Raw genomic sequence first — 11,022 nt, forward strand, 5'->3', positions numbered from 1 at the left:
ATGGTAGAGTTGGGCTTCAAACACTAACTGTTGCTCAAAAGCCTATGGGCTCCATGTGCACTCCCATGAAAAGCTGTTAAAGACAGCATCCAGACCATTAACATACATGTGAATGCATGTCTAAGTATGTATTTTTCTACACAAATATGTATAAATATATGTGTATGGGTATATGCGCTGAAAAGACTCTTCCAGACTAGGCTGACAAGAGTTCCACTAAAACTGCTAGGGATTAGGTTCTGCCACCAGGACCCTTACTTCCCCTGTTGCCTTGTTTAAACCTTTTTTCATGGATGCATGCCCCCTATTTAAAAAGCGCCTTTTTATTAAAAAGAGAAATCTGAATGTTGTAGGAAGCAAAACAATATAAAATGTATTGAGTTATTTTTTTAAAAAAAATTGAGCCGGGCGGTGGTGGCACATGCCTTTAATCCCAGCACTCGGGAGGCAGAGCCAGGCGGATCTCTGTGAGTACGAGGCCAGCCTGGACTATCAAGTGAGTTCCAGGAAAAGGCGCAAAGCTACACAGAGAAACCCTGTCTCGAAAAACCAAAAAAAAAAAAAAAAAAAAAAATGTTAAGTGGAGAAAAGAAACTCCATGCTGCAAAGGCCTGAGACAGCATATGGCAGGGAGCTGGGATGGTGGGGAGCTGGGATGACAGGGAGCTGGAATTTTGGAGAGCTGGGATGGTGGGGAGCTGGGATGGCGGGGAGCTGGGGCAGTGGCTTCCTTCAGTGCAGGAGACAGACTCAGCTCACGGCTGGTTCAGCTGCCTTTTTAAGTCCTGAGAGCACTAAATGTGAAACAACCTGCCTGCTTCCCCATCTTCCTTCTCAAACTAAAACCCCCTGCTCCCTCTAGGACCGGTGCCTTAAATAGTAAAAGAACGGATGACCTCACTTCTTTTAACAGGCAGACCTAACATTGTATGTACACCAACGGGAGAGTAAATCCACGACTCCTGACCCTGTCCTAGCAAAGGCCACTGCTGTAAGAATCTTCAAGCAATCTTTGCAAGGTAAAAAAGCTGAATGTGATGCTGAGTGTGTTTTGTAAATGATGTGGGGTTCTTATATACAGAACCACTTTCAGCCTGGAGTCATTCTGAATGCTGTCTAGGTATCTGGAGATGGGTGGCCAGCAGACCAGGGACCCTCCTGTAGAAGAAATCAACCAAAGGGAAGAAGAAGGAGTCTGTTCAAATTTGACCCAGCCTAGAAGACTTGGGCGTTGGAGGGGTCACTCAGAGTGAGCCACGCCTCTTCAGATTCAAGTCAAAACATCCGGTAAAAGGGAGCTTCAAACACAAGCTAGCTAAGATGTCATAAGTCCTTCCTTGACATCTATCCTTCGTGTATCCGGAACCAAGGAGACTTCAACAACTTGAGGACTGTGACAGACCTTCAAGGCTCCTCGGGGTGACCTGGGACAGTGGGATTACACTGTAACATGTTTTGGGGGTGTTCGAGAAGCAGTGGGGTCAGCATTAGCAGATAAGGGCAACTCTGTTACACAGAGACTAACAGTCTTACCAGGAGGACACCCAAGAGGCCACTAGGAAAAAGCAGAGGAGAGGCTGGATGTGAGAGGAAGCCAGCAGGGCTGGATGGCACACAGAAGCTGTTTCTCTCCTTTACTCAAGCTCCACCCGGGACTCCTAAGAAACCACTGCACAAAACCTGGAGGTGAACAAGCCGTTTGGAACCAGCAAGTCCTGACAAGATCCAGGAAACACAAGCACTATGTGGCAGGCTTTATTACTGTCTGTATCGCCCCAGGTTGTTGTTGTTGTTGGTGGTGGTGGTGATGGTAGGGGTTTTGTATGCTCTGAAGAACTCAGGTCAGAACATCTTAGGTTCTTACAAACATAAAAAAGCAGGATACTAAATGCTACCCTCTTTCTCAGGGGTGTGTGTGTGTGTCTGTGTGTGTGTGTGTGTGTGTGTGTGTGTTTAAATCACGTCAGCTGTAGCTTCTTTTTCTCCTTATAAAACATTGTGCATTTCAGCTTTTCTTTTTTCCTCAAGACATGCTGAGTCACTTTTTTTTTAAGAAGAAAGTAGAGTGATCATGCTTCTTAGGGCTAGCCTCAAGGATGACTTAAGCACACTTTCCCCCCAGTTGTGATTCTTTCGACGCTAACGACGTCACATTGTGCAATCTTAATAAGGTTTCCAATCAGCCCCACCCACTCTGGCCCCACCCCCACCGTCCAACAAAGATTTTTATCAAATGTGGGATTTTCCCGTGAGTCTCAAAATTAGAGAGTCGACTCCCAATAAATATGAGACTGGGGATGCCTGTAGCTCATTCTACTCTCGAGCCCACCAGGAACGAAAGACAACTCCATCTGCCCTCCAGGAACCGCTATGAAGTTCCTCTCCGCAAGTAAGTGAAGGCAGTTCCTCGCCCTCTGGTGGAGCTGTTGAGCCGGTGTGAGAGAGGAGCGTGCGGCGGCGGCCGAGAGCTGAGAGCCAGGGCTGCGGGCTGGCCAGCTTCCAGGCGCAGGCTCCCAGCTGTGCTCTCTGCCCACTTGCCGCTTTCCCTTCCCTCCACACAGGAGACTTCCATCCACTTGCCTTCTTGGGCCTGTTGCTGGCGATGGCCACTGCCCTTCCTACCTCACAAGTCCGGAGAGGAGACTTCACAGAGGACACCACTCCCAACAGACCAGTGTATACCACTTCACAACAAGTCGGAGGCCTGATTACATATATCCTCAGGGAAATCTTCGAAATGAGGAAAGAGGTGGGTAGGCTGTGAAAGTGATGAAGGCCCAGGGTGGGCGTTCATTCATTCTCTTTGCTCCTGGGTTGGGAATTCTCTGGCTGGATTCTAGGGCACTTAGGATTTGAGGCTAAAGATCAGACTCCACTGTGTTCTCTACCTCTTCTCTTTGCTGGTCTCAGGGGGTCCTTCCCTATCTGGAAAATACAGACTGTGGCTGCGTTTCTAGAAAATTCACAGTGGGCCGTTCTCAGCTCCACATTCAGTAATTGCTTCTTGGGTGGGGATTCCTTTTTCCTTACCAAAGAGTATGGTCTCTTTGCCTCCATTTGCCCCTTGAACTCTGGAGGCCTGGAAGGTGTCACTTCAGCTGCCTGTGGCAGTTATAGCACTTTTTGGATGCATGGCAGCTGTGTGATCAGGACTCTCCAGGGCCAGCCCGGCAAAGATGAAATACGGAGCCCAACAAAGTGCTAATGTAAAAACCAGATTAGGCTGGGCGTGGTGGTGCATGCTCCAGTTCCAGCATTCAGGAGGCAGAGGCAGGAAGATCTTTGTGATTTAGAGGCTAGCCTGATCTACATATCGAGTTCCAGGACAGCCAGGAGAAACTTATATTGAGAAACCCTGTCTCAAAAAACAAAAATAAACAAACAGAACCTACCTAGATTAAAGTATCTCCCATCTTTAAATGCAAAGTATTTTGATTCTGCTTGATAGAAAGAAAACACACACACACACACACACACACTAGAGATAAGATAAGAGATAAGCCCAGACTCTAGGTCTGGGTGTGCAGAACCAACTTTATAATCTTGGGGGAATTCCCTAGTATTTAGGACTCTTATCTGCAAAATTATAGAGTTACAGATGATGGCACAGGCCCTTCCAGAGGGAATATTCTGTGGCTTAAATTTATTTGCCCCAATTATCATCAAAATTTCTGTCACTTACTAAATTCCTACTATGTGTCAGGCAGTTTATCTCATTGAATTCTTGAAACAAATGTATAAGAGGGACTTTAATAATTCTTTACTTGAAGATAAGAAACAGACTCAGGAGAGTAACAAGGCTGAAGCCAGAGGAGAGCCTGGGACTGAGCCCCAGGGTTTCTTTCTATTGGGCTGCTTGGGAGGGTGCCAAGAAGGTGTAGCTTCCTTTTTCTCGGTGTCTCCTGCTGTGGAAGAGCATGAACTGGCCCTCTAGTGGCGTTGTTTCGGGGACACTTAAGGGAACATTCTGGCCCTCTTTTGCAGTTGTGTAATAGCGATCCTGATTGTATGGCCAATGATGATGCCTTGTCAGAAAACAATCTGGAACTTCCGGAGATACAAACAAATGATGGATGCTACCAGACCGGATACAATCGGGTAGGAACTTGTCACATTTACTTTCAGCAGTTCTTCAGCCAAAGTTCTCTTTCATGTGGTGTCTGCATATATGCCGTTCCAGTCAGGCAGCAAAGATGGGGCAGTAGATATAAAGAATATTATGTAAATATTATTAGAAATGCACCTTAAAGCTTTGAGTAAAAAGCAGTTTCTCATTGAACAGGTACAGTCCCACTATGTTGGGATTCTTCACCTCTGTTAGATGTTAGAAATGATAGCAAGTTCCTCGCGAGTACTGTGGTTCAGGGACCATTCTCTTCTCTGGCTGCCCCTGGAAGGATCCAAGCCCACCCTCCCTACTGAGAACACTCTCCACACCCCTCCCCCTCCAGCCAGTGAAATAACCTGCATGGATTTCTCATTATTCCTTAAAAGCAGTCTCTGGCTGATCCAGACGAGAGCAGAGTACAGGAAAGTACTGAGGGCAGAGGCAGGGGGTCAGAAGAGGACCCCCACTGCCACACTCTTGGTCCTAGGGGAAAATGTTAACTAGTTGTCCAGATAGTTAAGGGAGGTCAGCTGATGCTGCCTGGTGTCTAACTCACTAGAGGGACAGAGGGAGAAGGTGCTGAACAGCAGGAATCTTTTCTCATATTGAGTCTGCCTCCTAGAGAACTAATTTCTTCTCCCACTCTATCCTAGGAAATTTGCCTACTGAAAATCACCTCTGGTCTTCTGGACTACCAGATCTACCTGGAGTTTGTGAAGAACAATGTACAAGATAACAAGAAAGACAAAGCCAGAGCCCTTCAGAGCACTACCAGAAACCTAAATCAGATCTTCAAACAAGAGGTGAGTGCTTCCTCATCTCTGCCGCAGTGTGGGGAAAGGGGGGGGTGCACCCCACCCAGCACCTCAGCCTGCAGCACCGCTTCCTCGGAGGGGGAGGGTCTGAGCACCAGCACTACAATCTTGTTGTAAGACCTTGTTTTGTTTCACTTTGGGGTTTTGGTTTGGGGCTCTCTTTTGCAAAGGAAATGACTACTCTAAACCGTATTAAACAGATTTTAGCTAATTGCTTAGGAGGTAAGAAAAACATAACAGACAAAAGGAAGCATATTCAGCCCTACCCAGTCAGCCACTATAAAAGAGCACAGGACACAAAAATGACTTTAATATTTACTACCTGGGGAGTGGCATTCTTGTTACCAGAGACCTAGTGCAGAGAAGTAGCCAAAGCTGAAAAGACAGGAAGGGAGGAGATTAAGGGCTTCTGGCCACACTAGTTTTAAATGGTAGATGTGGAGGGTTGATGGCTCAGAGTGTGAATGAGCCAACTCAGATGCAAGAAGAAGGGCCTGGAATGAAACCCTGGTGCTAAGTCTGCTTCTGCCACTTGTAGTTTCTTGCCTAAAACCAGAGTTTCTCCTAGTTTAATGTACACAGGAATCATCCGGGGTCTTGTTCCAGCACAGTCTGGGGAGGGAACTGAGTCCCTTTATAGACAACCGCCTGGTTATGCAAGTCTGTTGTACTTGAGAAGTAGTGGGGTGAGCCTTCCAGTTAGTTATCCCCATGCCAGTGCGTCCGTCCATGGAAAGGTGTCTCCAGTGTTCTTCACGCTCCCACACTGAGAGATTCTCAACAGAATCTGAATGGGAAGGGAGAGGAAAGCAGTTGGTTTAGACCCTACGGAGCCACCTTTCCCAGTGGGCTCCTGTCTCCAGCAGCAGCACTGCGCATGTCAGCACTGTAACCCACGGAGCCACCTTTCCCGGTGGGCTCCTCGGTCTCCAGCAGCAGTACTGCGCATGCCAGCACTGTTTTGAGTAACAGACAAGATGGTGGTGCTGACCTCTGGGTACTTACTCTCTAATGGCAGACAGAACAGTATAGGGTGAAGTTAGGATTCTGTTGTTATTGAAAAACTAATAGTCACCAGGGTTGGGGATTTAGCTCAGTGGTAGAGCGCTTGCCTAGCAAACGCAAGACCCTGGGTTCCGTCCTCGGCTCTGAAAACAAAAAAAACAAAAACAAAACAACAACAAAAACCCTAATAATCACCTTGAGAAAAAAAAAGAAAAGAATGGAATTGCTATGCATAGGTCCCTCTCAGGGTGAGCTTGGAGCAAAAACACCTCCCCTAGCTTGGGTGAGTCAGGGCAGATGGACCCAATTAGTCTTATTCATCCTAAATTTGAACATCATCTTCCCACAGACCAGAACACCTCACAACAAAAGATGTGTACAGTACTTACCCAGTCTTTCCTTCCCTCCCCCACCCCAGGTAAAGGACCCAGGCAAAATAGTCACCCCTAGCCCAACTTCCAAGGCCCTCCTCATGGAGAAACTGGAGTCACAGAAGGAGTGGTCGAAAACCAAGACCATCCAACTCATCCTGAAAGCACTTGAAGAATTCCTGAAGGTCACCATGAGGTCTACTCGGCAAAACTAGTGTGCTGTGCCTATGTGTACCAATCTGTGAACGTTCCTCACTGTGGTCAGAAAATATATCCTGTCACCGGGTATCTACCTTACATTGTTCTCTACGAAGAACTGACAGTATGAATGTTGGGACACTATTTTAATTATTTTTTTAATTTATTGATAATTTAAATATGTAAACTATAAGTTAATTTATGATTAATATTTATAATTTTTATAAAGTGTCACTTGAAATATTATATGTAATAGTTTTGAAATGATAATATAAAAATCTATTTGGTCTGAATATTCTGTTACATAGCCAGATTACTTCTTGGAATGTATAAATTTACCTCAATAAATTGCTAATTTATACATGTTTTTAAAGAACTGTTTGTGTTGTATTTTTATGATCTTTAGACTGTCTCCAGACAAAGAAATCACACTATCTTTAAAAATCAGGGACTGAAGGATACCACTCAGCTGGTAAAGTTAGGCCCAGCATGAGCAAGGACCTAAGTTGGATCTGAGCATAAAAAAAAAAAAAAATCAATAATTAAGCAACTGTATGGTATGTAAAATTAAATAACAAGAGAAAATAGCTGCAGGCAGCAAGTGAAAGGGAAAATTCCTTCCGGGGCCTTAAGGCTTTACTACCAGGAATGAGACCAGCACACAGAATCTGCAAAAGGAGCAAGTTTCTAGGTATTGAACAACACCTTGCTAGGGAGCCTGAGTAATAGCAGATGAATATTACTGCTTCACCTGTCCAGATGTAACTCCATGGACTTGGAGAACTTACAGCCACTTTTATGGATCCCAATGTAGTCAGTCCCTAAGTCCACTTTCCTCCATCAGAAAGCTCATTCACCTCTCCGAGCCTCTGTCTGCTTATCGGCACACCTTTTCTGCACCCAAGGAGGCTTTCTTTATTTTGATGTTAACTTCATTTATGATTTCTTGGTTTACAAATCTCAGTATAAATACATTTCTTGTTACCATTAATAAAAACCAACCAAACAAACAACAAAACCCTTAAATCCCTGCCTCCTGCCAGGTACCATGACAACAGGTTGCATTCATCACAACAGTTAATCCCAGGACATGTACATTCTTTTCTGGACCTTTCTGAAACATAAGACACAATCCCCGGGTTGAAGTTCCAGTCTACCTGCCTCCAGGTCTATTTTTAACTCTTAGTTTTCATTGAAAGACAGATATAGAAAATCTCAATTTTAAAAGCATTTTAATAAAGAAAATACATTTAAAGTTGCAACTCTCGACTCTGAGACCATACAACTTAGATAAGGTAGAGCAGTGCACAAGTTCCCAAATAACTAGACATTCTCCTCCCTCGTCTGCCATCTTCATGCACTGTACATATCTCCTATTGGGGTCTGCCATAATACAGCACACCCTAAAACTGAAACAAAAAAAGCAAACTCAAGTGTGTCCACCGTTTCATGCTGGACCCATGGCCAAGAGTCTTTGCAAAGGAGACCCCTATAAGTATAGGCTGAATGAAGAGAATGCTTAGTTAGTCACAAGTCAGTTCTTGGTGAATATAGAGTATTTGGGGGACATTACACTGATGTGTCATTGTCATAAGGAAAAATAGAAAAGAATGTAAAAGAAACATTCTGAGGACTTCTAAATAAGGCAATGAGTAGTCACAGGGTAAAGGACACCTTCATTTCCTTTCCCACAGACATTACTCCTCACTCCTTCCAGTCCTCACCAGGGTTGGTGGTAAGTCAGGTGTGATTGCACACACCAACAATCTCAGCACTCTAGGGGCAGATACAAAGAGCACTGCGGCTTTTAAAGCAGACTAGGCTACGTGGGTAGACCCTGTCTCAACTCTAGCCCAACTCATATATGTATATATGTATATATGGTGATTGTGATGATGGTGATGAGACAGTGTGTATAATTTAATGTGGCTCCCTCTTCCTGTTTCTGTGAGAAGCTGGGCATTTGGTACAGAATTCCCCTTTCTAGTCCCAGAGTACAAAAGTCTGTCTTCTAACAAAGGTGCTCCCTACCTTAACCTATGAAGGCTTCTTCCTCAAGGGCAGGTGTTCTGCTGGGGAGGAGAAAGTCCACAGAGGCCAAGAATGCTGAGGAGTCAAACAAGGGAAGAACTACATACTCTGACTTCTAGAGACTATGTGTCACAGTGGGGCCTCCCAGGGACAGGATCAAATCTAAGAGCAAAGATACAAATGCTAGCCAATACACCCATTCTTTACATAAAAACAACAACAACAATGTTGAGCATCATGTCCAGGAATGTTCATGATAAAGAGATAACAAACAGGCATGGGCCCCGACTCTGTGGCAGGAAAGTCAGACATCAAGCAAGCACCATAAGTGATGAGATTTACAAAGAGAAATGTGAGGTACTCAGAGACCCTGTCTTGGTTATACTAACGACAGGGTATCCAACTAAATCTGGTAAGGGTGGTCAATTAGGCTTCTTGGAGAAAGAAAGACATTGGTTGAGATATGGAAGGTATGTGAGAGTTAACCAGACCAGACTAAAGAGAGTATTCTAGGCAGAGGAAATAGCATATACAAAGTTCTTTATTAATAATAATAACAACAATAAAATAATGCATATTGTATAGCTTTCATAATTCTTGAAGGTGCTTGGCAAACTGCCGGGAGAGAAAAGTCATCAATCATGTCATTCAGAAGTGAACCTTAAATTCTATAATACTTACCTGGTAGGCAAGTTGTGCCCATTGGTGCACAGTCGAATGGAAGTGATGGAGAAACCAATTGCTTTCTGATTGGATCTGAGGTCTGGTTCACAGAAAGAAATTCATGCCTGGCACTGTAAACCTTGCTAAAAGCCCTGTGGCTCAGGAGGTCACAGTTCTTAGGGAGGAACCCACTGCTGTTATTTTACTAAATGGTTCTGTTAACAAATTGGCTTCTGACACTTACATTACACCCGTAGTCTACTGCTGCTCTCAACCTTGGCCAAAGAAACTCCTGCAATTAATGAAGAGACTTATAACTGATCTAAGTACTGAGAGTAAGTGACTGCTGAGTGCTCAGCCCTAAACTGGACATCTATATTAACACCACCCTCACCCCAAGGCTCAGAGAACATTGTGGAAGAACAGGTGGGAAGACTGTAAGAGCTGTAGGCTGGGGGAGAGGTCTGGGAAATGCTGGCCATGACATGCTTGTGGCACTCATGAACTCACTGCAGTTAGAGTTATCCACACAAGACCTGTACAAGATCACCCCAACAAAATCAGTCAATATTCCAGTAAGCTGCATTAGATGGACTCAGTGGGTTACAAAAAGACAACAGGAGAGAAAAGGAAGCTAGGAGGGGGACATATTGTTGGGAAGGAAGTTGTTGGGCATAGATAGTATCTATACATAAACATATGAAATTGTCAAAAAAATACGGAAGTTGAGAAGGGCTAGAAAAAAAGGTGTTAACCAGACCATCAAGAACATTAGAAAGCATATTCAGAAAATTCAGACCTTATCTTACATGTGGTGAGAAGAGATTTGAAGTAGTAGTGGCATATGAGATTTATATTTTAGTGTGTTTACTCAAGTTGCAACTTGGAGAATGGATAAAAAAGCTGCTGGAAGAGAATGCTAGAGGAACTTTCCAAGGCTTTCATTAGAGTCAGGGGAACCATCGGCAGTGTTCTGATTCAGGGTGGTGATAATAACCAGTAAATGTAAGACTGGCTGGCTCAGTTAGGGGAAGTAGGGGTTGAATAGAGAAGTAAACACATGGAGAGTTTGGGATCTGAACATGTTCATTTAAACACTTCAGTGAGCAGCTATAACATGTCAGCTTCTCTCCTCAGGCCTGGAAATACAGTGATTGCTACAAGCTGCAGGAATGTAGTAGGAATTCAGCTGAATATGGTAAAGCTATATACCTGGAGGAATCTGGGGAATTCTTCCAGTGGAACCCAAATCTCAAGGAGTATTTAATATATCAGCTGTTTCCTGCTATGAATTTCTTGTGTGCTCTTATACCTTCCCCTAAGAACTTCTAACAGTGTATTTTATTTGATATACTTCTCTATCATCCAAAGCCAAAAGGCAGACCGGACAAAGCATTTCAGACCAACCACTGAGTCTCCTGAATTAAGGTAAACACCCTTATGGAGACACCTCCTGTCTCCTAGGCTTAGGAGACAGATGATGTTAGGTGCACAGCTTTGTGTCTTATGCAAATTAAGCTCAGACCCTCCTTTCTTATACAGCCTTAGTGGTATTTAAACTAACATTATAGAATCCTAATATTCTACCTAACCACTTCTAGGAATGTAGTTTGAGCATATAAATTCCCTTTTTCTGATATATCAACCGATTTTAGCTCTTAGTTGACCTCCTCCCTTAACCACTCCCCTTTTGGGTTGTAAAAGAAAGCCTGACAGTCACTGCCTGAGAAAAACTCTTATCTGCCTTTATGACCCTGCAAGAATTCAAGCCTGGTGACCTTGCCTTAGCCAGAGCATTGCTATTGCATGGACATATAACTATAAACCTCAG

At 44.2% G+C, this 11,022-nt stretch overlaps 1 protein-coding gene across 1 annotated transcript; it reads left to right on the forward strand.

Moving 5' to 3' along the window:
- The first annotated feature begins 2,260 nt into the window (after positions 1 to 2,260).
- Positions 2,261 to 6,980, forward strand: Il6 (interleukin 6). The gene is made up of 5 exons (XM_028864183.2): positions 2,261 to 2,389; positions 2,562 to 2,749; positions 3,985 to 4,098; positions 4,762 to 4,911; positions 6,347 to 6,980. Exons 1-5 carry the CDS (start codon positions 2,371 to 2,373, stop codon positions 6,512 to 6,514), a joined length of 639 nt encoding a protein of 212 aa, XP_028720016.1. The 5' UTR covers positions 2,261 to 2,370; the 3' UTR covers positions 6,515 to 6,980.
- Positions 6,981 to 11,022: the final 4,042 nt, after the last annotated feature.

Source organism: Peromyscus leucopus, chromosome 3 (genome assembly GCF_004664715.2).
Source record: "Peromyscus leucopus breed LL Stock chromosome 3, UCI_PerLeu_2.1, whole genome shotgun sequence".
NCBI classification, from domain to species: domain Eukaryota; kingdom Metazoa; phylum Chordata; class Mammalia; order Rodentia; family Cricetidae; genus Peromyscus; species Peromyscus leucopus.